Here is a 26,744-nt window from a genome sequence, read left to right on the forward strand (position 1 = left end):
ATGATAACTGTAGGGACAATTTTGTTTCTTTTGCTGCTTGCTCTGCTGATTCACAACTTCCTGAGACAACTTTGGACCCGAAGACATTTGCCTCCCGGTTCTTTGGCTCTACCCCTCATTGGGAACTTGTGGGATTATGGATTTTGGCTTCGCGAAGATTATTTTCGGAAGGTATTTCATTCTAAACAATTAACCAAAAATATATAAAATTATTCTCAATTATTTTCTCTGTAGCATAACTGTAGAAAAATGTATTAACCTAGTAAATATTCTTGTGTGATGAGGAATATAATTAATTAAATGATAGTGATGACACTTGATTATTTTCCTCTTCATGTCAGACTATCCAAGCCAAGACCTGCTCATCACCGTTTCACAGAGCAGGATGTGAAATCAATGGGGCTGAGATTTTAGGCAGCAGATTCTACTTCAGTCTTACCAAGAAATGTTTGATAATGGAACCAGTTCTTCAGAGAAGGATGGTTTCTCCTTCATTCTGCCTAAATGAAGCTAGACATTTTATAATGATTTCAAAAGCTCTATGGATCTTTGTTCTAGACTAAAATCTATTTCCGCTATCTGCATGAGTCATGATATTACAAGGAAGTATTTCCTCTTAAAGTTGACTATTGAATGGTAGGATTTTTTCATTTTCCTGCCAACTATCTGCTGATTTTGCTTCCAAAGCTGGTTCTCTAGCAGTGCTGCTCCCTGGATTTGAATGAGAGCACTTAGGAATGAGCCAAGAGAGCTCATGAAGAGGAATTGTGAAGATTCCAGGTCCCCATTGAATGATCAGAAAGTTACCAATCATCCATCGTCCTCTCAGCAGTTCGTTTTCTTAAGCATCCCTGGGTTTTACCTTCACTTTTTGAATCTTTTGTTTTACTCTGTCTTTTATCTTTAAAAGTAGACTGGCTGGCAGAATGCTGATTTGTTTTAACCCCTTGTTGGACTTTAAAAATTCTTTTTTTTTCATTTTCCTTTTGATTTATTTGATTGTTAAGAATAAAGTTTGCTTTTCTGTAATGAAATATAGCATGTTCTTGGATAGTGGAAATACTTTCATTTGATTTACACCTATATTGGACTCTCACCACAGAGTTTTTGCATTTTATTCATTTTGCAAAATATTTGGAGTTTATTTTCTTCTTTTTCTTTTAACTTTCCATCAAAATATCCAGAAAATACTGTATTTTCCCTGCTTCATTATCTACTTCTTACTTTGCTTCAGGATTTTGTGTTACCTGTTTTTTTCCATGTATCATTGCTAAATTACACAAAGCAACAATTTATCAGATTAGAGACCAGCAAATATATCTGATATCTGACAAAAATTTTGATAACATGCAATCCTTAGTTTTTAAAGCCTTTTTAAAAAGTTTGATGAAATGTTAATGGGTTTGGAAAATATTCAGATGCATGTAGCTGTGGATAAATTAAATTCAGAAAAAGAATGTGGTTTTAAAGCAGCAGATTCATTTCTAAGAAATATGGACTGTACAGATTGAGAACTGACTTGAGTTGATTGCATACACCTCCATGAAGTTCAAGTCTGAATTCTTTTACAACAGCAGAAACCTAACTGAGTGGAGAAGTGATAAATTCATTTTCCCTAGGATGATTGAAGGCAATTTGGGGAATGGATTTATCACACTTAACTAGAAAACAATTTCATCAGGACCTTTTTGGGTAAATAGACCAACTTTGGAGATAAAATTGATTATATTTAACCAGACAAATATTGAAAAGATCTAGTATTGAGAAATAAATATTGATATTTAATCTAGGATGAATTACTGTTAAGTCTTGGGATGATTTGGGATAGATAAGATGCCATGGTCCCCTTCATGGTTTACTGCCTTGTTGTGGCAAAGGGGCTTGCGTAATTCAATGAAGCTATGAGCTATGCCGTGCATGGCCACCCAAGACGGAAAGGTCATAGCAGAGAGTTCTGACAAAACGTGATCCACTGGAGAAGGAAATGGCAAACCACTCCAGTATCTTTGCCATGAAAACCCTATGGACAGTACCAAAAGGCAAAACGATATGACGCTGGAAGATGAGCCCCTCAGGTCGGAAGGCGTCCAATATGCTACTAGGGAAGAGCAGAGGGCTAGTACTAGTAGCACCAGAAAGAATGAAGCGACTGGGCCAAAGCCGAAAGGATGCTCAGCTGTGGATATGTCTGGTGGTGAAAGGAAAGTCCAATGCTGTAAAGATTTTTTTCTCCATAGGAACCTGGAATGTAAGATCCATGAATCAAGGAAACCTGGACGTGGTCAAACAAGAGATGACAAGACTGAACATCGACATCTTAGGTATCAGCGAACTAAAATGGACAGGAATGGGTGAATTTAATTCAGATGACCATCAGGTATACTACTGTGGGCAAGAATCCCTCAGAAGAAATGGAGTAGCCTTCATACTCAATAAAAAAGTAGGAAAAGCAATACTGGGATACAATCCTCAAAATGACAGAATGATCTCAGTTTGAATCCAAGGCAAACCATTCAATATCACAGTAGTCCAAGTCTATGCCCCAACCACCGGTGCTGAAGAGGATGAAATTGACCGGTTCTATGAAGCCCTATACAAGGGACGCGGTGGCTCAGTGGGTTAGGACGCTGAGCTTGTCGATCAGAAGGTCGGCAGTTTGGCGGGTCGAATCCCGAGTGCCGCGTAACAGAGTGAGCGCCTGTTACTCGTCCCAGCTTCTGCCCACCGAGCAGTTCGAAAGCATGTAAAAATGCAAGTAGAAAAATAGGGACCACTACGGTGGGAAGGTAACAGCGTTCCGTGCGCCTTTGGCGTCTAGTCATGCCGGCCACATGACCACAGAGACGTCCTCGGACAAACGCTGGCTCTTCGGCTTTGAAACAGAGATGAGCACCGGCCCCTAGAGTCGGAAACGACTAGCACGCATGTGCGGGGGAACCTTTAGCTTTATTTTACCTATGAAGCCCTATAGCACCTTATAGAACTAACACCAAAAAATGATGTCCTTATCATCATGGGGGATTGGAATGCTAAAGTAGGAAGCCAAAAGATAACCGGAATAACAGGCAAGTTTGGCCTTGGAGTACAAAATGAAGCAAGGCACAGGCTGATGGAATTTTATCAAGAGAATACGATGGTCATAGCAAACACTCTTTTCCAACAACCCAAGAGACGGCTCTACACATGGACATCACCAGACGGTCAACACAGAAATAAGATTGACTATATACTCTGCAGCCAAAGATGGAGAAGCTCTATACAGTCAGTAAAAACAAGACCAGGAGCTGACTGTGGCTCAGACCATGAGCTTCTTGTTGCAAAGTTTAGGCTTAAATTAAAGAAAGTAGGGAAAAGCGCTAGGCCAATCAGGTATGAATTAAATCATATCCCTGTTCAATATACAGTAGAGGTGACAAATACATTTAAGGAATTAGATGTGATAGACAGAGTGCCTGAAGAACTATGGACAGAGGTTCGCAACATTGTACAACAGGTAGCAACCAAAACCATCCCAAAGAAAAGGAAATGCAAGAAAGCAAAATGGCTGTCTGAAGAAGCTTTGCAAATAGCTGAGGAAAGGAAGGAAGCGAAAGGCAAGGGAGAAAAAGAAAGATATGCCCAATTAAATGCAGAATTCCAAAGAATAGCTAGAAGAGATAAGAATGCCTTCTTAAATGAACAATGCAAAGAAATAGAAGAAAACAATAGAATAGGGAGGACCAGAGATCTTTTCAAGAAAATTGGAGAGATGAAGGGAATGTTTCATGCAAAAATGGGCATGATAAAGGACCAAACTGGCAGGGACCTAACAGAGGCAGAAGAGATTAAGAGGAGGTGGAAAAATTACACAGAAGAACTATACAAGAATGAGCTTAACGTCCCTGATAATCACAATGAAGTGGTCATGAACCTCGAGCCAGACATCCTAGAATGTGAAGTGAAGTGGGCCTTAGAAAAGCTGAGCAACAACAAAGCTAGTGGAGGTGACAGTATTCCAGCTGAGCTATTCAAAATCTTAAAAGACGATGCAGTAAAAGTGCTACACTCAATTTGCCAGCAAATTTGGAAAACTCAACAGTGGCCACAGGATTGGAAAAGATCAGTTTACATTCCAATTCCAAAGAAAGGCAGTGCCAAAGAATGTTCAAACTATCGCACCATTGCACTCATTTCTCATGCTAGTAAAGTTATGCTTAAAATCCTACAAGCCAGACTCCAGCAGTATGTGGATCGAGAACTACCAGAAGTACAGGCAGGATTTCAAAGAAGCAGAGGAACTAGAGATCAAATTGCTAACATACGCTGGATCATGGAGAAAGCTAGAGAGTTCCAGAAAAACATCTACTTTTGCTTCATTCACTATGCTAAAGCCTTTGATTGTGTGGATCACAACAAACTGTGGCAAGTTCTTAAGGAGATGGGCGTACCAGACCATCTTATTTGTCTTTAGAGAAACCAATATGCGGGCCAAGAAGCAACAGTGAGAACTGGACATGGAACCACTGATTGTTTCAAAATTGGGAAAGGAGTCCGGCAAGGCTGTATACTGCTGCCTTGTCTATTTAACTTATATGCAGAGCACATCATGAGAAAGGCAGGGCTAGATGAATCAAAAGTTGGAATTAAGATTGCCGGAAGAAACATCAACAACCTAAGATATGCAGATGCTACCACTCTAATGGCAGAAAGTGAAGAGGAACTAAAGAGCCTCTTGTTGCGAGTGAAGAAGGAGAGTGCAAAAGTTGGGTTGAAACTTAACATTAAGAAAACCAAGATCATGGCATCTGGCCCTCTCAATTCCTGGCAAATAGATGGGGGAAAAATGGAGGTAGTGACAGATTTTATTTTCCTGGGCTCCAAGATCACTGCAGATGGGGACTGTAGCCAAGAAATTAAAAGACGCTTGCTCCTCGGGAGGAAAGCCATGGCAAATCTAGACAGCACACTAAAAAGCAGAGACATCACCCTGTCATCAAAAGTGCGTATAGTCAAGGTCTTCCCAGTTGCAATGTATGGCAGTGAAAGTTGGACCATAAGAAAGGCTGAGCGCCAAAGAATTGAAGCCTTTGAACTATGGTGCTGGAGAAGACTCCTGCGAGTCCCTTGGACTGCAAGGCGATCAAACCAGTCAGTCCTAGAGGAGATCAACCCTGACTGCTCTTTAGAAGGCCAGATCCTGAAGCTAAAACTCAAATACTTTGGCCACCTAATGAGAAGGAAGGACTCACTGGAGAAGAGCCTAATGCTGGGAAAGATTGAGGGCAATAGAAAAAGGGGATGACAGAGAATGAGGTGGCTGGATGGAGTCACTGAAGCAGTAGGCGTGAGCTTAAATGGACTCCAGAAGATGGTAGAGGACAGGAAGGCCTGGAGGAACATTGTCCATAGGGTCGCGATGGGTCGGACACGAGTTCTCAACTGACAACAACAACAAAGATCCCATGGTAGATTTTCTATGAGTTGATTAAAATAACAATTTCTTAACAGAGGATTTTGGAACTTTAATTTTGCTATTATTATTATTATTATTATTATTATTATTATTATTATTATTATTATTATTATTATTATTATTATTATTATTATTATCTACTTTCTCAATATAATATATAGATGACTGGTTAACAATTTTTAGAAATTTAAAAATTGGGGGGTAGTTTCTCAAGTGGTGGAAAACTAATATTGTAGCAATGAATTAATCTATACAACTGGGGGGGTAATATGTGTACGTGTGTTAGTTTTTCTTTTTAAATGCACTTTTAAAAATGTTTGTTTTCTATTTTTTCTTTGTTTTTTAAATATTTTTGGAGTTTTGTATTTTAACTTTTTCTGTGAATAAAATAAAAATAGAACAAAAAGAAAGAAAGAAAGACAGCCAATCAATTATTTTAACAACTTACCTAATAATTCATATGGATAGTACTACTCTTGTAGCCAATTTTAATTCATGTTTAGTTCAGCAGCCCAAGTCTCTAGAATGTTCTCTCAATATAGCTGGAGTTGGAAAGTTGAGGAGTGGATGGCTGAAAAAAGCAGAAGGCAGAGAGGCTAAGAAAGCCGCTGAAGACCATCCAAATGGTGGTGTTCAAAGGATGTGACTCATAGACAAACTGTGGCTCACATATCTGTCAATCACAGGAGGATTGGGAAGTGAGAAGGCCATCTCTCATCCAAGGCAAGGGGGAATGCAGGAAATAGATGTTTCAAGCAGAAACAAAGAGAAAGGCACAGCCCAGGAAAATAAAGGAAATACAAGCACAGAAGTTTTTGGCAGAAATCTGGGGGTGGAGGGAATAAATTTTCAAAGAGCAGATAATCGCATATGGTGAAAAATCTTAGAAGTGAGGATTTAGGAAAGACTGTAAGTGGCATATTAACTATAAATAATCAATGCTCAATAGACACGTAGATACATAATCAATAGATCACATAGAGATTAACAACATTTATTAATCTCAGCCCAGAAGAGAAAGAGACTGGAGCACTTCTCCACCAGTAATTAGCACTCAGATCAGCATAGATTAACTCCAAGGTCACCTTCAGACCAACAATCAAGTAAGCAATACCCCAATCAAGAAACTGCCACAGAGCCATTAGTAAACAGCCCCACCGAAGAATCCCTAAGACCGCCCCCACCCACCCAGATATGAAAGACATCAGGACATAAAGTGACAGCAAACAGCACTCCTTACTTGCAAGGATGGTGTTACCTAATTAGCATAATTAAATGAAAGAAATGAAAACAAGCAAGATTAGAAAGCACCAAGGACCGCTTAGGAATAATCTGTTTTATTTGATTATAACATTTCTCAACTTTGATTCACTTGGCAGCCTGTAAAACGATATGGAAATATATACTCCATGTGGATTGGACATCGCCTTGTAGTAGTGCTGTCTGGATTCAAAACTGTGAAAGAAGTAATGGACAGCTTCCCAGAGGAATTTTCTGATAGACCAGAGGATGATTTCATGACCGCTTTGGGGAAAAAAAGGGGTAAGTGCAAATAGTAAGGAATTGTATCTAAATAACCACTGTTACCATTTGTAATAATAATAATAATAATAATAATAATAATAATAATAATAATAATAATAATAATAATAATAATAATAATGTTGGAAGGGACTTTGGAGGTCATCTAGTCCAACCCCCTGCTTAGGCAGGAAACCCTATACCATTTCAGGCAAATGGCTGTCCAGTCTCTTCTTAAAAACCTCCAGTGTTGGAGCATTCACAGCTTCTGGAGGCCGGTTGTTCCACTGGTTAATTGTTCTAACTGTCAGGAAGTTTCTCCTTAGTTCTAGGTTGCTTCTCTCCTTGATTAGTTTCCATCTGTTGCTTCTTGTCCTGCCTTCAGGTGCTTTGGAGAATAGCTTGACTCCCTCTTCTTTGGGGCAGCCCCTGAGATACTGGAACACTGCTATTATGTCACCCCTCGTCCTTCTCTTCATTGTACCTCAGAGTAGGACAGTAGTTATCTGACTTAGATTTTTGCATATTGTTTTGTGGTTTACTGAGTTGGATGAGTGCAGGATACTTTGTCACTTTAATATATTATGCAAACTGCATAACTTGGGAGGGAAGGTAAGTAAAGGATAAAGAAAATGATTTAAAGTCAGGAGATAAGGAACAAAAATATTGCTCTAATCCAATTGACGTCAAATTATTACATGTCTCAACTGCTTTTTATCTTGTCCATTACATTCATATATTGACTTAAAGGCATTACTTCTTTTTCACTAAACGTCTACCTCTTTTTTCAGGCTCTCATCATCCCCATTCAACGAAAACCTCCCCAATCTTCCCTTACCTCTTCAGCCCTTTCCTTTGTTTCATATCTTGCCTCTTCCTTCAAATTTTGCCTCTTCCTTCAAATTTTGCCTCTTCCTTCAGACTTGATTTTCACCAATTCTCTCTATATGGCCAACCCACCCAAGGGCACCAATTTCATACTGACTACCCACATACATAACCATGAGCTTTCTATGTGTTGTGTATTAGGTTTTGGGAAACAGCTATTCACATGTTTGAACTCTAACAGTTCTGGCAGGAGTTTTAGTGGCGGGATTGTTAGGTTCAATCTGATTGGCTGTACGAAAGTATATACAGTAAGCTTGCTTGTATGCCCTAACCCCTTAGTACAGATAATGACTGCTAATGAAACATTAGTTTGTTTGTACTCATCTGCCTGGCATCTTCTCTACGCGTCAGAACCCAATACTTAACAGTGGCAACAAAGGTGGGATCCTGCTTCGCCTGAGAGCTGAAGTCACGAGGGGACAGCTTCACGTGCTGGAGGAAAGAGGCATCTTTCCCCCCCCCTCTATTGGCTGGCTAATTCAGCACACTAGCGGCCTCATGCTGAGAACAATCCATCTGAGTTGGCGAAGCAGGATCCAGTTGAGAAGGAAGGAAGATGCCGAAAGTCGGCCAGCCTCGCGAATTCAACATCCACCACCCCGAACAGTGGCCATCGCACCTTGGACAAATAGAAAATTACTTGCGGGCAAATCAGATCACAGAGTATGGCTTGAAAGAGGCGACACTACTCTGCATAAGCGGGCCTGCAACATTCAACGTGGCCGAAAGCTTATTCGCCCCAACACCCATTGAAACCGTCTCATTCGCTGATCTTAAACAAAAGCTGAACACTCACTTCAAGTCCAGAATGTCGGAGATGGCCTGGCAGTTCCGATTTGATCAACGAGTGCAACGCCCTGGGGAAACTGCATCAGAATTCATCATGGCCCTATGCCAGGCCGCTAGACTCTATAGGTTTTCCAACTTAGATGAGCGTCTGCAAGACCAGCTCGTGTGTGGCCTGAGAGACAAGGCGTTGGAACAAAGACTGTTCGCTAGGCCCAACCTAACCCTCCAGAACGCGCAAGACGAAATCATGGCTGACGAAGCAGCCGGCGGTGCCGTCCAGGTGGTTCAGACGTCCAAACACAGTAAGCCGGAAGAAACAATACCACATGAGGCCATTTCTTACAATGAAAACGCAGTTGAAGAGGAAACAGAAGTGGACAAGTTTCAGAAAAAGACAGAGCCGCGAGAACGAGGACGTGAGCACAGAGGGAGCAAGTAGAAGGCCGTTTTCTTCTCGAGGTGTGGGGGTTGCAGTGGCAACCATGCAAGAATGAACTGCAAGTTCCAGTCGGCCATGTGTCGGGCCTGCGGTCGATCGGGGCACATTGCGACAGTTTGCCGAAGTCGTTTCCGAGACAGCCAACACAAACTACAACTACAAATATTCAAGAAAAGGATAAAGTTTTCTCCGCAATTGTTTTTATTGGGTATTATCACAGATACCACCGTTGTAGATATTAAATTGATGTTGAATTTAATTACAGCAGCGAGACTTTTAGCAGCGCAATATTAAGAACCCTATCAAAGGCTGAAAGGAATTATGCTCAGATAGACAAGGAAGCTTTGGCTATTGTTGCTGGGGTCAAAAAATTCCACGATTACCTGTATGGTAGGAATTTCACTGTGTTTACTGACCATAAGCCTCTCTTAGGTTTATTCACAACTGACAAGCAAACCCCTCATATAGTCTCACCAAGGATGCTTAGATGGTCCATATTCTTATCTGCCTATAGCTTTAAAATAATTCACAAACCTGGGAAAGAAATGGGCCATGCTGATGGCCTAAGTAGGCTTCCCTTACAATCTATTGATCCAGATCCAGCCCCTGCTGCCCAAATACTGTCCATTCAAGATTTACCAGAATTTCCCCTTCACGCAGGGGACATAGCAGCTGAAACTGCTTCAGACAAGATTCTGAGCAAAGTTCTATCATGGGTTTTCACAGGGTGGCAAGACAAAAGTCCGGGTCCTGAATTCCAAGCTCATTTTTTAAGAAGGCATGAGTTATCAGCCCACAAAGGGTGTTTACTATGGGGAAATAGGGTTATCATTCCATCTGTCTTAAGCGATAGGGTACTACACTCTCTACATGAGGGACACCCTGGTATAGTGTGAATGAAAGTGTTAGCCAGGAGCTACTTGTGGTAGCCTTTATTAGACAAGGCTGTTGAAGAGCAGGTACATGGGTGTTATATTTGTCAAAGGTCTAGACCCAAGATGCCTCAGGCACCTGTTCACAGATGGGAGCCAACACACACACCCTGGTCCAGGGTCCACATCAATTACGCTGGCCCATTTCAGGGGCAGCTCTTTCTAATTATTGTTGATAGTCATTCAAAATGGCTGGAAGTTGTTCCAGTCTCTAGCATGACCTCAGCCAAAACAATCCAGGTACTCAGGAAACTTTTTGCCACTCATGGGCTTCCTGATGTCATAGTTTCTGATAATGGAAGTCAATTTACCACTGCTGAATTTCAGGCCTTCCTGAGAGCAAACATGATTAGACACGCCACATCTGTGCCCTTCCACCCGTCGTCCAATTGTCAAGCAGAACGGATGGTAAGAACAACCAAAGACTCACTAAAGCACATCATCACAGGTGACTGGCCTCACAGGCTCGCAGACTTTTTACTTTGCCAGCACTCCACACCTTGTACTTCCACGGGGAAAAGCCCTGCGGAGTTGCGCTGGGGCAAACGCCTCATTACCAAACTGGACAGACTGCAACCTGACAGAGTGGCATCCGATGCTGCTCATCCCAAGCCCCCAAGGGGACTACAACCAGGTGACATGGTCTGGGCCAGGAACTATGGACCAGGACACTTGTGGGTTCCAGGGAAGTTGGTTGACAAAACGGGGCCTGTATCTTACACAGTAGGGGTGGAGGGAGGGCATCTAGTGAGATGGCACATAGATCAATTAAGGAAACGATTTCCAGAACAGTCACTAAGCGTAGGTGACAATCCCTCCCATAGCTCTCAAGCTGACACACAAGTTAGCTCCTATTCACCCTACCAGCAATTTCAGCATTCAGTTGAGTTCCAGTCTGAGGAGGATCCAGTGGAGACAGAGGTGCAACAAGAACCCCTGCAACGAGTGGATCAACCCATCATCACGGACCACTGTGCTGATCCTGTTTCAGGATCTGACTCTGGGGTGGGCCTACCAGACACGGCCAGCCAGAGAAATTCTTCGGAGTATCCAACTGAGAGGGACACTGGTTCACAGGGCATGCCAAATGAGTTGGTACACTACAAGGTGAGGGAACCACAGAGACGTTCCTCATGCCCTCATAGGCCACCTGCCTATCTCAAAGATTATGTGGTCAATTAGAGAAAGAAGTATGTAAAGAATTCTAGTTGGAAAGACATGCCTCTTATTTTTTTGGATTTTGTTAATTTATCTGTATATTTCATTTTGTAATGGAACTTACAAGAGAAGTCTACTCATAGACTCATACTGGGTCATTGTGTACCACTTGTCAGTACAGAGATACTGGCAGAGCAGCAGAATGGTCTGTTTGTGATCTTACGGGCAGCAACCATAAGTACACGTCCAAGAAGCTCGCATTGACAAACTTCTACCTTGAGTGGGGTCAATCACTCAGAATTAATGTTGGTGGTTGGGAGTGAGTTTTATAATCTTGAGAAAGGATTATAGAAGAATATACATATAATCTTGAATGGGGTCAATCATTCACTGTATAAAAGTTAAGTGTAAGATGCCAAGTTGCGGTGTTATAAGTATACTGTCTGATCCTTGATAGGGGAAAGGGGTGTTGTGTATTAGGTTTTGGGAAACAGCTATTCACATGTTTGAACTCTAACAGTTCTGGCAGGAGTTTTAGTGGTGGAATTGTTAGGTTCAATCTGATTGGCTGTATGGAAGTATATAAGTTTGCTTGTATGCCCTAACCCCTTAGTACAGATAATGACTGCTAATAAAACATTAGTTTGTTTGTACTCATCTGTCTGGCATCTTCTCTATGCATCGGAACCCAATACTTAACACTATGTATAAGAAATAGGTTTAGTTGAGGATCTGTTCTAAGCTAATAAAATTTCCAAAATTGGAATTAAATCAGCAGCTTTAATTATCGTACCTGAAATCAAGATATCAATTTAAACACTTACATACATTGAATCGGAGCTCCTAAACCTCAGATAGAATGAGAAAGTGGCAACACCGTCCATCATCCATGATCACCCAGACCCATCAACTATTTTTGTTTTCTGATAAATGCAAGGAGGAAACCTGGCCTGGGAAAAGCATTCTAAGCTCTAAGCATATACTCCATGTACATAGAAACATTCCCAGGTGGGAGGGAAAGTGGTTGGAAAGAGAGAGTTTTAGGAGGAGAGGACTACATGTACTTCTTGATTTACAACCATTTGAAGTTTCAATCGACTAAAAACAATGAGTTTGCTTAAGAACCATCTCAAAAGAGATCATAAAATTGGGCATGAGTCACTTAACAACCACGTTGCTTAACAATGGAAATTCTGGTCCTAATTGTGATCATAAGTTGAGGCTATCTGTAATGAAACATGATAGAAGAATGGTCAGGAGAAAACCACCGAAGGCAGACATCAAACTCTAGATCTATTCAGATGGACAAAAGTCCAGGATTGCAATACTCTGCTTTTTAAGGATAATTAGCCCCCCTGTTTAACTCTGGGAGGTGGGAGGGGAAGAAGGTGGTTAGAACTAAACACACATGAAATATATAGAAATCTCCCCTAACTTCTAGACCTGTTTTATTTTTTAACATGAATGTCCTCAGGAATCACTTATCATTCTCTGCTGATGCCCTCAGGTATTATTTTCTCCAATGGCCACATCTGGAGACAGCAGCGACAAATTGGCATCACTTCTCTGCGGAAGCTGGGCCTGGGAAAGAAGAGCATTGAGCATCACATAGAAGACACAGCTCAGACGTTGGTGGAAACATTTAAAAAAATGAAAGGTATGCAATTTGGGGTAATCACTCAAGTGTCTGCAGAATTTTTTTCCATTTGTGTATTTCAAATAAGAACAGACATATTTGATAAAAAAAATTAATTTTTTGAAACAATTTCAGTTCCCAATAATGTTGTTCATTGCATAGAAGTCCTGTTCTTTAATAATTGATTATGAAATATCTTCATTTGCAGGACAGCCATTTGACCCTTCAATTCCAATAATAAATACAGTTTCTAATGTCATATGTGCTTTGAGTTTTGGACATCAGTTTGCTCCTGAAGATGAAAGCTTCCAGAAGCTAATTCAAGTAATTGAATTTATTGTGAAATTCAGTGGTAACTTTTTTCATGTGGTGAGTAATGTTTTCTGTTCAAGAGACAAAACTATTTCCATGAATATTTTCATGTAATCACGAATGGATTTCATGGGGGAAGCCTTGGAAATTGTCTATTGTACTATTATCCCCAGTAGCCAAGACAAGTCTTTGCAGTTTCCTTGTCAAGATTTTGGAAGTGGTTTGCCATTTCCCACTTTCTAGGGCTGAGAGAGAGGGACTGGTCCAGTGTCACCTGAATGCCTTAGTACTTTAGTTGGGACAAATACTCAGAATATCTCAATAAAAGATGGTCCACCACTTCCTGGGTCAGTCTGACATTGAACAGTTCTTTCAATTTTTTCTTAATAGCAAAGCAACGTCTACTTCATTATGATTTAAGCCCATCACTTCCATGAAGAAATTCTTTTGCTGCAGCCACCAGAAAAGCCAATGCCGTCCTAGGCTGCATTAACAGAGGGATAGAATAAAGATCACATGAAGGCTTAGTACTGATTTATAAGGCCTTGATAAGACCACACGTGGAATATTACATTCAGTTTTGGTTGCCATGATATATAAAAGATCTTTAGACTCTGGAAAAAGTGCAAAGAAGATCAAGAAAGGTGATTAGGGGGCAGGAGACTAAAACGTATGAAGAACAACTGCAGGAATTGGGTATATCTAATCTAGTGAAAAGAAGGACTAGTGGTGCCATGGTAGCAGTACAATATCTAAAGGGTTGCCGCAAAGAAGAGGGGGTCAACCTATTCTCCAAAGCCCCTTAAGACAAGACACGAAGCAATGGATGGAAACTAATCAAGGAGTGAACCAAGCTAGAACGAAGGAGAAATTTCCTGACAGGGAGAAGAATTAACCAGTGGAATGGCTTGCCTCCAGATGTTGTGGGTGCTCCACCACTGGAGATTTTAAAGGAGAGATTGGCCAGCCATTGTCTAAAATAATATAGAGTCTGTTGCGTGAACTGGGGGTTAGACTAGAAGACCTCCAAGGTCCCTATTATTCCATTATGAAAAGCTAACAGACCAAAAATTCAACCCATATAGTTAATTCATTGTTTAGCCTGCCATGTGTTGGAAGAAAAGTCTTCATTACGGTCCAGTCCAAGCCGGGAATAAACAAAATGGTGACTGCTTTAGAAAGAAGGTTGTAGTTTATTGAAGAGAAGAGCCAGGCAGAAAGATGGCTCTGGGAAAGATGACCACATGTAGCTGGGAGTGGTGGGTTTTTATACTTTTTGGGGCTTTTGAGGTCATTCCCTGTTCCTGTTTGAGGCTTTGTAATTCCTGTGTCATATACTTTGACCTGAGTCTCAGTGTGTCCTTTTGGTATTCTGATGGTGGGTTGATCCTATTATGTCACCAAAGGTCATGTCTTTTAGAGTTTGGGTTGGATATGTAGATTTTAGGGTTCTTTGTCTTCTTAATCTCATCAGCTTCTAAAATACTGGTTCTAACCTTCCTGAATGGATTATTACCTCTGCATTTCTAAAAGCTGGTTTCTGCTGAGTTTCTGTTTGGGGCTATTAAGATAAACTGGGCTTGCTTTTCTGCCTTTAAGATCCTTTGGGGACATATATCTTGCCTATTTAATATTCCCCAAAATATTTATTTCTCTGGCTTATTCCCACACATGTGAATCCAGTTGGTCTAATTTATTAAATCAATTAGCCATAGGTTACCATAATTACAAAGGCTCCTGGAGAGAATGAGAAAATAAGAGAATTTTATATTAGCTTTAAAATAATCTATCTACTTCTAACACGATTCTTTTCTGGAAGAATTTGGAAACAGCTTTTCTGGAGGACTTTTGGGACCTGTCACCATGTAAAGTTTTCCATGTTTCAATGTGCTTGCAATGTTTTTCTTTGGTTATTAAGTGCTGTCTATTACTGCAAACTGCTGAGAGTCTTCTTTAGTTGCAGTAGGAAATGAATAAATAAACAACCTTTCCTTTTCCATTTCTATTAGATGCTTATGATGTTCCCACGAATAATGACCTATCTCCCGGGCCCTCACAAGGATCTCTTGGCTTCAGTAGAGGTGATCAATTCCTTTGCAAAGGAGGAAGTAGAGAAACACAAGGAATCAAGGTGTCTGCATGAGCCACAAGATTTCATTGATCACTATCTTCTTCAGATGGAGAAGGTATGGGTTTATTGTAGTTCAATACAATAGTTCTAACTTCTGATTGCTTCTAAATAAGGACTATATTGTACCTCTGCAATATTAGACTCTTGTTGTTATGTATATATGTATATAGGAGATGTTCACAGAGATGGCCACTGACACCACCAGGTGGCAGGGTGCCCTGTCAGGATTGGCAGGGCAGTCTTTGGCAGGAAATCCGGACAATGGGATTGGTTCCAAGTATACCTGGCTAGGTATATAAGAGGGGCAGTTGCCCCTTTTTTACCAAGTCTGTGCTACATCAATAAAGAAAGTTATGCTGAACCCTGTTGTCCTGCGTCATCCATCTTGGCCATGCGGTCCAGAGCCCATGATCTAACAGTGGCAACAAAGGTGGGATGCTGTTTCAATCAGAGCTGAAGTCACTCTGAAGTGCGAAAGGCAGAAAAAAAATTCTGAGACCTTCCTAACGAAGCAGCATTCTAGGACCAGTGCAACATGGCTAAATCTGGAGCGACCAGTGAATTTTGTTTCAACATCAATGAGCCAGAGAGATGGGGAGTGCATCTGGGAGAAGTCGAAGGGTTCCTGATGATCAACAAGATCACAAAAGATAAAATGAAAGCAGCGGCGCTTTGTGCCTAAGCGGTCAGGATGTGTATGATGTGGCCGTGGGTCTGTGCTCACTGACGCCCGTTGAAAATGTTTCTTATGCTGATTTTAAAAAGAAGTTGGAGGAGCATTTCATGCCAGGGAGAGCTCCAATCTATTGGCAGCATAAATTCATCCAGCGCAGCCAGCATCTGGGTGAGCCAACCTCACAATTCATCTCAGCGCTGAGACAGGCTGCTCGCCAGTGTAAATTTCCTGATCTTGAAGACAGGATCAGGGATTGAGTGGTGTTTGGACTGAGAGACCAGCAATGCCGACAAAGGATCCTCGCAAAACCACCAATGAATCTGTGGGAGGTTTTAGACAAGGTGATGGCTTACGAAGCAGCCAATGACTCTGGCAAACACACACACTGCAATAACAGCAGCTCAGGAGTGACCATACGTCATGAGTGTGCTTCGAGCAGCGGAAGCAGCAATCTGGACAAAGAGGCAGAGGTAGATGCGGTACAGCATAGACTCAGAAAGCATCCATCGTGGCAGGACAACCACGGGGGCCAGTGGAGACAATCATCAGCCAACAAGAGCACAGTGTGCAGCTGCAGTTGCAAGGAACTGAGGGGAGACAACTCATCCAACCATAAATGTGCCAGCTGTGGGGAAAACCATTTGCGAGCAACCTGCCAGTTCAGATCCATAAAGTGTCATTCCTGCAGCAAGACGGGGCACATTGCAGCTGTCTGCCGGAATCAGAGCAGAGACAGCCTGAATGAATTACAAGCTATGGCATCAGAGCTTGAAGGTACTGTTCTCACTCGGCACAAACCCCGGCACAATCCCTCAGTCCCTGGAAAGAGCAGACAGACCGTGTCTCACATGGCAGTCCATCAGCTGCTCAAACCAAAAATAACAATACAGGTCCATCTGCAAGGGGTACCTTGCACAATGGAGCTGGACTCCAGCTCTGCAGTCTCAGTAATCTCCTCTGAGACATTTAAAAGAATTTGCGATCAGAGTAAGCAGAGGGTTCCTTTAAAGCCCACCAGTTTACAGCTGTCAGATTTTCAGCACACCCCTATTAAAATCAGGGGAAAGGCCACCGTATCTGTGGGGTTTAAGGACTTTCAGGATCCCTTAGATATTTTGCTGACCAATGGGCGGAGAACTAGTTTAGTAGGGTTGGATTGGTTTGATGCCCTGGGCATTTGGTTGGGGGGAGTGAATAGCATCAGCACAAACGTCTTGAATCCGTTTGTAATTAATTTGCAGACGTATTCGATGACAGGCTGGGGGAATACACGGGCCCTCCCATTAAATTTAAACTAAACCCGAACATTCCACCAGTTCGTATCAAGCCCCGAAGAGTCCCATTCGTGCTCAAACATAAGATTGAGAGTGAACTGGAGAAACTGGTGGAACAGGGAGTGTTAGAACCGGTGGATGGGGGAGACTGGGAAACTCCAATTGTGACTCCGTTAAAGGCAAATGGAGAAATTAGAATATGTGCTGGTTATAAGGCTACGGTAAACTGAGCCTTAAATCCGTACACTTAGCCGGTTCCATCAGTCTGGCAGGTTCTCACCGCTGTCCAAGGTGGTGCGCTCTTTGGAAAACTTGATTTGGCGCAAGTATATCAGCAGCTGTCAGTGAATAAGGAAGCAGCTGACGCTCAAACAATAGTGACACATAGAGGAGCTTTCCGAGTTAACCAGTTACAGTTTGGTATCTCAGTAGCTCCTGGGATTTTTCAGGAAGTGATGGAGAGGACTCTGAAGGGCATTCCTGGTGTATGTCCCTATTTTGACGATGTCCTCATCACTGGGGAATCTGAGGAGATCTTTCATGGTGCTTGGTAGTAAGTTTGGCCTCGGCTGTCAGCAGCTTGATGATGGGCCATAAATGGCCGATCTTTTCCCCATCAGATCAAACAGCTGCCCTGGATCAAACAGGAGGTCTGTCACCCTTCCGGAGTCACTTAGGTGCCTCTTCATCCTCATTGCCACTACAAGGAGACTTCAAAACCTCTTCAGGGTCCACCGGCAGGAGAAAACTGGCCGGTGGAAGGAGCGATCTCCCCAAAAGTCCACCAGCACCACGATCGCAAACCGGAAGCCGGTATATGTTTACTCTCATGACTTGCTACATAGAGACAAAAAAAAAAACCTAAAGAAAACTTGCATAGAATACATTGTAATTTTAATTTTCCATTTTAAACATCAGAGCAGGAATGACCCCAACTCTACCTACAATGAAGACAACCTGGTTCAGTGTATTTTTGATTTTTTTGGTGCTGGGACAGAGACAACTTTCGCTACTCTGATGTGGGCATTGCTCCTCTTGACTAATCATCCTGACATCCAAGGTGAGAAATCAGAGCTATGGGAACAAGGGCCAGTCTCAGGTTCTATAATATACAGAAATTATTTTAAATTCTAAGCCAGGGGTGTCAAACTGCCAGCCCGTGGGCTGGATGAGTCGCAATGAAACTGTGCCCACTCCATTGCCGGCAATGGAGAAAAAGCTCCAATAACTCGCGCGACATCACGTGATGTCACGAGTTTGACATGTCTGTTCTAAGCTATTGAATGAGGTACTGAATCTATTCTTCATAACAATAGGCTTATATTTTCATCCTGCCAACCAGGGAAGACCCCTGACCACAGATTTGGGTGGAGGGCTGGGGAATCAATCTAGGGCCATTGTCTGCAGCACTGAGGGACACAACTAGGACAACAGACTGTTCATTATCATAAATTGTTGGAAGTACCAAGATGTTAAAAGTATTAACTATTATCATCATGATGCCTGGGGAATGTTCTTTTAGGGATTCCTTTCATGTCCCCTAAATAAGCCCACCAAAGTGGTACCTATTTATCTATTCATGTTTGCAAGCTTTCACACTGCTAGATCAGCAGGAGCTGCAGCAAATATCAGGAGCTCACCCAACAACAAAGGAGCCCTCAGGTCTCAAACGAGGTCTTGCAGATTGTCAGCTGAAAATTCTAACCATGTGAGCCACCATGCTCCAATGAAACTGGTGGGAAGTAGAGAGGTGGCCTTGAGTCTGACCCAGTGCCAGTCTGAAAGGGTTGAAGGGCTGGAAGCCATGCCAAAGAATTTGAGATAGACAGGATTTTTGCCACTTTTCCCAAGACCCTCTGGACCATGGGTCGCCAACCCGTGGCTCTGGAGCCGCATGTGGCTCTTTGAGCCGTCTCCTGCGGCTCCCAGCCGCCCGGTGCGCGCGCACCTCTTCAAACGGGCAGTGATGCATGCGCACCTCTCCAAATGGAGAGTGGCACCGCCCGTTCCGAGAGGTGCGCGCGCACCTTTCCGAAGGGCGGAGGTGTGCGCGCACCTCTCCAAGCCGCCGCTGTCCCGTCCGGAGACCTGCCGCATTCGTCAAACATGGACGAACATGGCAGCTGTGCAAACGGGATGGTGGCAGTTTGGAGAGTGCGTGGATGATCTCTGGAGGGTGTGGGATGGGGATAACATGTTCATAATTGCTCCTCTTTTCTTGCAATGCCTGGACACATTGGGTGTCTGCATGGGGGAAAACAGGCTTCAGCTTCACCCTGGTAGAATGTAGTATAATAGAATTGGAAGGAATGTTCCTCAAGCAGAAGACCTATACTATTCCAGGCAAGTGACTGTCCAATCTCTTCTGAAAAGCCTCCAGTGATGGAGCACCCACAACTTCAAAAGTCAAGTTGTTCCAATCGCTGATTACTCTTATCGTTAGGAAATTTCTTCATAGTTCTAGGTTGCTTCTATCCTTGGTTAATATCCAATCATTGTTTCTTGTCTTGCCTTTTGGTCCTTTGAAAAATAGTTTGACCCCACTCATCTTTAAAGACACCCCTCAAATATTGGAACAATGCTGTCATGTCACCCCTACACCTTCTTTTGGTAAGATGGATTCACTGTGGGTTGAAAGAGACTCAAGGATTTAGGGGTTTATCATCTTTAGTTATGAGTGGACTGCATGTTGCCAGATAGATCCTGTGTGCAATTTGTGGTTCTTCCAGACTCATGACTCCAACTGAAAGAGCAGGTGGCATCAAGGCTAGGACACCCATTGTGTAATTTCATGTTATTTGCCAATTGTATGCTTTCATGAATTGTGAGGATCCATGCAGGGTCTCTCATGCCATTGTAATCTCTCAGTTGGATTCCTGCAATGTGCTCTACTTGGGCTACCCTTGAAGAGTATTTGTAAGCTATAGTTGGTAGCAAATCCAGTGGTGCAGCTACTTCCAGAGATCTCTTGGGTGGCATATATAACACCACTGTTACATGAGCTGCGCTGGTTGCTAGTTTGGTTCTGGGTCCAGTTCAAGGTGAATTTAAAGCCTTTTATGGAGTGGGTGTAGGGCAGGACTCTGCAACATATCTTGGTTAGTGGCCCAGTTGGAAAGGGAGGGGCAGATACCTTTATTCCTGCATGCACAAACATGCAAATTTGGCTGTGCATGCATGTGCACAAATGGGGCCACAAGCATTAGCATTCCGCAAATGGGGTGGTGACGCCGGCGCAAGGCTCATGGTGAGGATCACACTGGCAAGATGTTCACAGCGATGCCAGTGCTGGTGCAAAAGGGGTGAGCATGCACTCACACTCTTCTCCTCCTGAAGGTGAGGTCTACCCATACCCTGCGGGTGTTCAGGAAGAGTCTTAAAACCTGGCTCTGCCAATTGCCCAGGGGACCTGATAGAGGAGCGCTACTTTGGGAGTGACTGGCAGGGTAGAGAGAAGATCCCTAGTCCTTGTTACCAATCCTCTTGGCTTTTAGTTTATTTAATCCTCCTTATTTTAATTGTTCTGTATTATCTTTTTTCTTTTGTTTTTTTATTATATTGTAAGCTTCCCCTTCCGAGTCACTGTAACCGTGAGATGGGTAGCATATACATTTAATGACTTTAAAAAATAATAAAAATAAATAAACAAATGAGTGCTGTGCAAAAATTTGATCCACATTATTTTCAAGATAATTATAGAACTTTCTTTAAACAAAATCAGATTTTCAAATTGCTTTGGGATTTAATATTTAAGAAAGTAAAAGTGTAGTTTTGTCTTTCTTAGAAGAATATCTATGTGTGCACAGTTATTGGGCAACTATTAGTGAGCAGAATTATCAGGTGACTAAATGAAATGAGATGATTTTGAGTGCATCTTCAACCTGAAAAAGTCCAACTAGCTCATCTTTAATAATACCAGCTCATACCAGTACCCCACCTCCACCTTTCTGGCGTCTGAATCAAAGTGGAGCTCTGTGCGCATTACTGATCCAGCCATGGGGCCATCCATCTGCTCCATCAAGAGTCATTCACAACTCATCAGTCCATAAAACCTTTGAAAAAACTGTCTTCAGAGATTTCTTGGCTCAATCTTGCCATTTTATCTTATGTGTCTTGTTCAGTGGTGGTCGGTTTCAGCCTTCCTTACCTTGGCCACATCTCTGAGCATGGAGCACCTTGTACTTCAAGATACCCCAGGTAGGTTGCAAATATGGAGTTTGTCAGCACTGGAGGATAATAGGTTCCTGGGTAGCTTCATGTTTGATTCTTCTCATATCTTTGGCAGTTAACGTGTGTCTCTTTTTCTCAACAAATTTCTTACGACCCTGTGGAGCATTTCCAACAAAACATTTGATGGTTCTGTGGCAATTTCAAGAGTGCTGCATCCCTCCAAAAGACCTTTTACAAATTTGACTTTTTAAGAGTCAATTGAATGTCTTTTCTGCCTGAGGAAAACAAGCTGCCTAATAATTATGTAGACCTTTATAAAGGGTGTTGATATCCTTAGGCCAAACCCTCCCTCATTACACAAATACACATCACCTGATATTCTTATATCCACTAAGCATTCAGACTGATAAAGCTTGGAGGTGGAAAATATACACATAAAAATGATGATACGGTCAAAATACTCACTTGCCTAATAATTATGCACACAGTTTAGATTGAAAAAGATTCCATGGAATATTTAAACTGAATCAACAGCTAGCATCAATATTCTGAACCTGATATGATCAGAGCCCAGGAAATGCATTTTCAATCTGCTCTCCTTCATAATATTTTTTAAAAAGGATGGGATTACATTTAATACCCTAAAGGCTATTCTATGTCCTAAAGTTCGGTTAAGGATTAGAATTTGGAAACGAGTAAATGAAACATAATAATGAAAATGAAACTTCTATTTCTATTGTTTTTTTTAGAGAAAGCCCGGAAAGAGATTGAAGAAGCCTTTAGTTCTTCGGCCTCAATTTCCTATCAGGATCAGAAGAAGCTGCCCTACACCAATGCCGTGATTCATGAAATGCAGCGTTTCAAAAGTGTCTTGCTACTTGGGGTCCCCAGGCAAAGTACAAAGGATGTTATGGTGAAGGGTTACCACGTTCCAAAGGTGAGAAATGCTAAGAAGAGCCACTGCTCTCAGAAACTGCTTTGGAAATGAATAAATATGGGCCTATCAAGACAAGCTAAAACCAAACATTTCATCAATATTGTTTGAATATTTTTGCAGGGGACCATGATTTTTCCAGATCTGCGCTCCGTTCTTCTTGACCCTGAACAATGGGAGACACCTGAAGAATTCAACCCAAATCATTTTTTAGATAAGGATGGGAAGTTCATTAAACGAGAAGAGTTTCTGCCCTTCGGAATAGGTACGTCCATGAGCCCAAAGCAGTTTATCACTTATAGATTCCGACCACCCCTATCACTCTGTTATTCTGAGTAGAAAATCCACGAATCTCTATTCCTTCTACTTTCAAAACCATGAGAGTCAGAAATTCCTCTTAGGCTACAAAGTTTAAACTACAATGAAACACTAATTATATTTAGATAGTAATCAGTAGAGCTTTGCACAATTATCTCTGTTATTTGGGAGAGAATTATTAGCTAAATCCAAAGAAAGCAAACCTACTTTTAGCTTTCTAATGATGGATCTGCATCGCAGAGTTTTCATCCTAGATGCATTGAGCTCCGTATTTTTAATGGCTGCAGAGCTCCCCCTATAACAGTGTTTTCATCCTGTCTGGTACTGCTTGTACACCAATGAATCTCTCTCTATTGCTGGTGCTGATAACAAAGGGCATAAAAGGCAAAGCTTCAGTTATGATAGAGACAAAAAAATATTGTTGTCCCCCAAAACTCAGGTCCTCTTACCTAAACATACAGCCCCAATGAACCACACCAGCCAGGTGGAAAGGAAAAAAAACCCTTTTATATGTAAATAAAAGATCTATCAAGAAGCAAATTCCAAATGGGCACACCTCTGCTTGGTGTGGACCCCCTTTTATGCAATTTTGAAAAGCATACATTGCCATGATGCCAATCATGGAAATACATATCATGATAAAATAATCACTAAAAGCAGCATACATCTTGCTTCCATCTTCAGGGTCATAGTAAGACAGTTTTAATTAATCAATATGTCATCCACCTTATAATAAAATGAGTTTGGGTTGCTTAGTTCACTTAAAGCTTGAACTGCCCACAGCCAGCTCTTCGATCCTGAGTCAAGATTGACTCAGCCTTCCATCCTTCTGAGGTCAGTAAAATGAGAACCCTGATTGTTGGGGGCAATATGCTGACAATGTAAATCGCTCAGAAGAATGTGGTAAAGCCCTGTGGAGTGGTATATAACTATAACCGCTATTATTATTGCTATTGCTAAAGGTTACATGTTAAAGGTTACAAGGTAGTCTAAGACTTTATCAGTATCACCAATAGTGTTCCTCCTTACTATAAACCTTCCTATGCAATTTGGTACCAAGGTCCTGCCCATCACCTTTATGGTCAGGGATTCCTGAGCAAGAAAAAGATGTTGTTTTTGTTGTCGCTGTTAGTTGTGAAGTCGTATCTGACCCATTGCGACCACATGGACAACGTTCCTCCAGGCCTTCCTGTCCTTTACCATCTTCTGGAGTTCACTTAAGCTCATGCCTACTGCTTCAGTGACTCCATCTAGCCACGTTATTCTCCATTGCCCCCTTCTTCTCTTGCCCTCAATCTTTCCCAGCATTAGGCTCCTCTCCAGTGAGCCCTTCCTTCTCAATAGGTGGCCAAAGTATTTGAGTTTCAAATTCAGGATCTGGCGATCTAAAGAGTAGTCAGGGTTGATCTCCTCTAGGACTGACCGATTTGAACCAGGAGTCTTCTCCAGCACCAGAGTTCAAAGGCCTCAATTCTTTGGTGCTCAGCCATTCTTATGGTCCAACTTTCACAGCCATACATTGCAACTGGGAAAACCATAGCCTTGACTATACGCACTTTTGTTGACAGGGTGATGTCTCTGCTTTTTAGTGTGCTGTCTAGATTTGCCATGGCTTTCCTCCCCAGCAGCAAGCGTCTTTTAATTTCTTGACTACAGTCCCCATAGGAGGTGATCTTGGAGCCAAGGAAAATAAAATCTGTCACTACCTCCATTTCTTCCCCATCTATTTGCCAGGAATTGAGAGGGCCAGATGCCATGATCTTGGTTTTCTTAATGTTAAGTTTCAACCCAACTTTTGCACTCTCCTTCTTCACCCGCAACATGAGGCTCTTTAGTTCCTCTTCACTTTCTGCCATTTGAGTGGTATCATCTGCATATCTTAGGTTGTTGATATTTCTTCCAGCAATCTTAATTCCAACTTTTGATTCATCTAGCTTCTCCGTCTTTGGTTGTAGAGCACATAGTCAATCTGATTTCTGTCTTGACTGTCTGGTGATGTCCATGTGTAGAGCTGTCTCTTGGGTTGTTGGAAAAGAGTGTTTGCTATGACCATCGTATTCTGTTGACAAAATTCTGACAGCCTGTGCCCTGCTTCATTTTGTACTCCAAGGCCAAACTTGTCTGTTATTCCAGTTACCTTTTGGCTTCCTACTTTAGCATTCCAATCCTCCATGATAATAAGGACATCATTTTTTGGTGTTAGTTCTATAAGGTGCTGTAGGCCTTCATAGAACCAGTCAATTTCATCCTCTTCAGCACTGGTGGTTGGGGCATAGACTTGGACTACTGCGATATTGAATGGTTTGCCTTGGATTCGAACTGAGATCATTCTGTCATTTTGGGGATTGTATCCCAGTATTGCTTTTCCTACTCTTTTATTGACTATGAAGGCTACATCATTTCTTCTGTGGGGTTCTTGCCCACAGTAGTATACCTGATGGTCATCTGAATTAAATTTACCCATTCCTGTCTATTTTAGTTTGCTGATTCCTAAGATGTCGATGTTCAGTCTTGTCATCTCTTGTTTGAAAGAAATAGATGGTCTGCTCAAATTGGCATTATTTCTGTTTAGCAATAGCAAGCACTTAGCACTTAGACTTATATACCACTTCATAGTGCTTTTATAGCCCTCTCTAAGTGGTTTACAGAATCAGCATATTGCCCCAAACAATCTGGGTCCTTGTTTTACCGACCTCAGAAGAATGGAAGGATGAGTTAATCTTGAGCCAGTCATAATCAAACTCCTGGCAGTGACCTGAGTTAGCTTCAGTACTGCATTCTAACCACTGCCCCACCAGGGCTCATAAACCTCTTTAACAAAGCAGTTTGACCAATGGCTAACCACATCAATAGACTCAAAGCATTATCCCCCAAAGCTGTTCCTGTGTACTAAATAATGTGCTAACTAAAAAGCAATACTAGAAGATAGGAAGATTCAATCTTCTTTCATGTTTCCTTGCTGATGGGATAAATTCTAGAGAATTGATTATTATCCCCTTCATGCATGCTCTTATATCTACAGGTGAACGCATCTGTTTGGGAGAGCAGCTGGCAAGAATTGAGATCTTCACCTTTGTGACCAGCCTGTTGAGGGCCTTCAGCTTCCGGTTGCCTGAAGGAGTGAAAGAACTCAATGAAGCCCCTATTGTAAATGTGGCAATGCATCCACACCCTTACAAACTGTGTGCTATTCCCACAAAGGCTTAAAACTAAATAGCATAAAAGGCATTAAATTATTACAGAGTAACTATTCAGTATGATAAATGTTTCCTATGTACCTATTGACTTAATATTGTGTTTTGCTTCTATTTACTCAATACTGAAACTTCTTCAACCTATTGCTGGGTTCACACAACATACCTAACAAGGTCAACCAATGACTAGGTTTGAAAAATGTGCTAACTATGCTTATCATGCTTTATCTTTCTTTCCTTTTAGGTGCCAATAAAACATATTACTTTCCATTTATCTTTCATATCTTTTTCATTTTTACTAAATTTCGGCTATGGACCATGTTCCCTACTCTGTGCAAACCTCATAGATAGACCAAAAGGTTGAAGGGTTGAAATGATGCTAAGAGAACTAACAGGCAAAGAAAGAGCGTAGCTCCCATCCACAACCCAGGGCAGAGCATCCACTAGAGCAACCAATCCATTTTTCATTCCACACTTAGAGCTGAACCTAGACTGGATCTAATTCTGTGCTTCATCTGAAGCCCTCTACAGCCTAATCACTTTCTCTATAACCTTCCCCAAATATTTTTGCCATTACAGGTACTTCTCAACTTACAACAGTTCACTGAATGACCTTTCAACGTTACAACTGCCCTGAGAAATGAACTATGACCACTTTTTAAAGTTACAACCTTTGCAGCATCCCCATGATCCTGTGATCAAAATTCAGAAGCTTGGCAAATGGTTCATGTTTATGACCACTGCTGTGTCCCAAAATCATGTGATCACTGTTTGCAATCTTCTGATGGGCAAAATCAATGGGGAAACTAAATTCGCTTTCATCCGGGTCACTAACTTATCAATTGCAGTGATTTATTTAACAAGCAAGGCAAGAAAAGTTGTAAAATGGGTCAAAACCAAGGAGCCTTGGTGGAGCAGTG

At 41.9% G+C, this 26,744-nt stretch overlaps 1 protein-coding gene across 1 annotated transcript; it reads left to right on the plus strand.

Annotated features, from left to right (window-relative positions):
- On the plus strand, positions 1–25,837 carry LOC310641164 (cytochrome P450 2J2-like; the record flags this gene model as incomplete). Its single annotated transcript, XM_083363994.1, has 9 exons — positions 1–171; positions 6,832–6,994; positions 12,687–12,836; positions 13,024–13,184; positions 15,137–15,313; positions 18,127–18,268; positions 22,128–22,315; positions 22,436–22,577; positions 25,653–25,837. The coding sequence occupies 9 exons, from the start codon at positions 1–3 to the stop codon at positions 25,835–25,837; spliced, it is 1,479 nt and encodes a 492-aa protein (XP_083220120.1).
- Positions 25,838–26,744: the final 907 nt, after the last annotated feature.

Source organism: Vipera ursinii, assembly GCF_947247035.1.
Source record: "Vipera ursinii genome assembly, chromosome: 5".
In the NCBI taxonomy this organism is placed as follows: Eukaryota; Metazoa; Chordata; class Lepidosauria; order Squamata; family Viperidae; genus Vipera; species Vipera ursinii.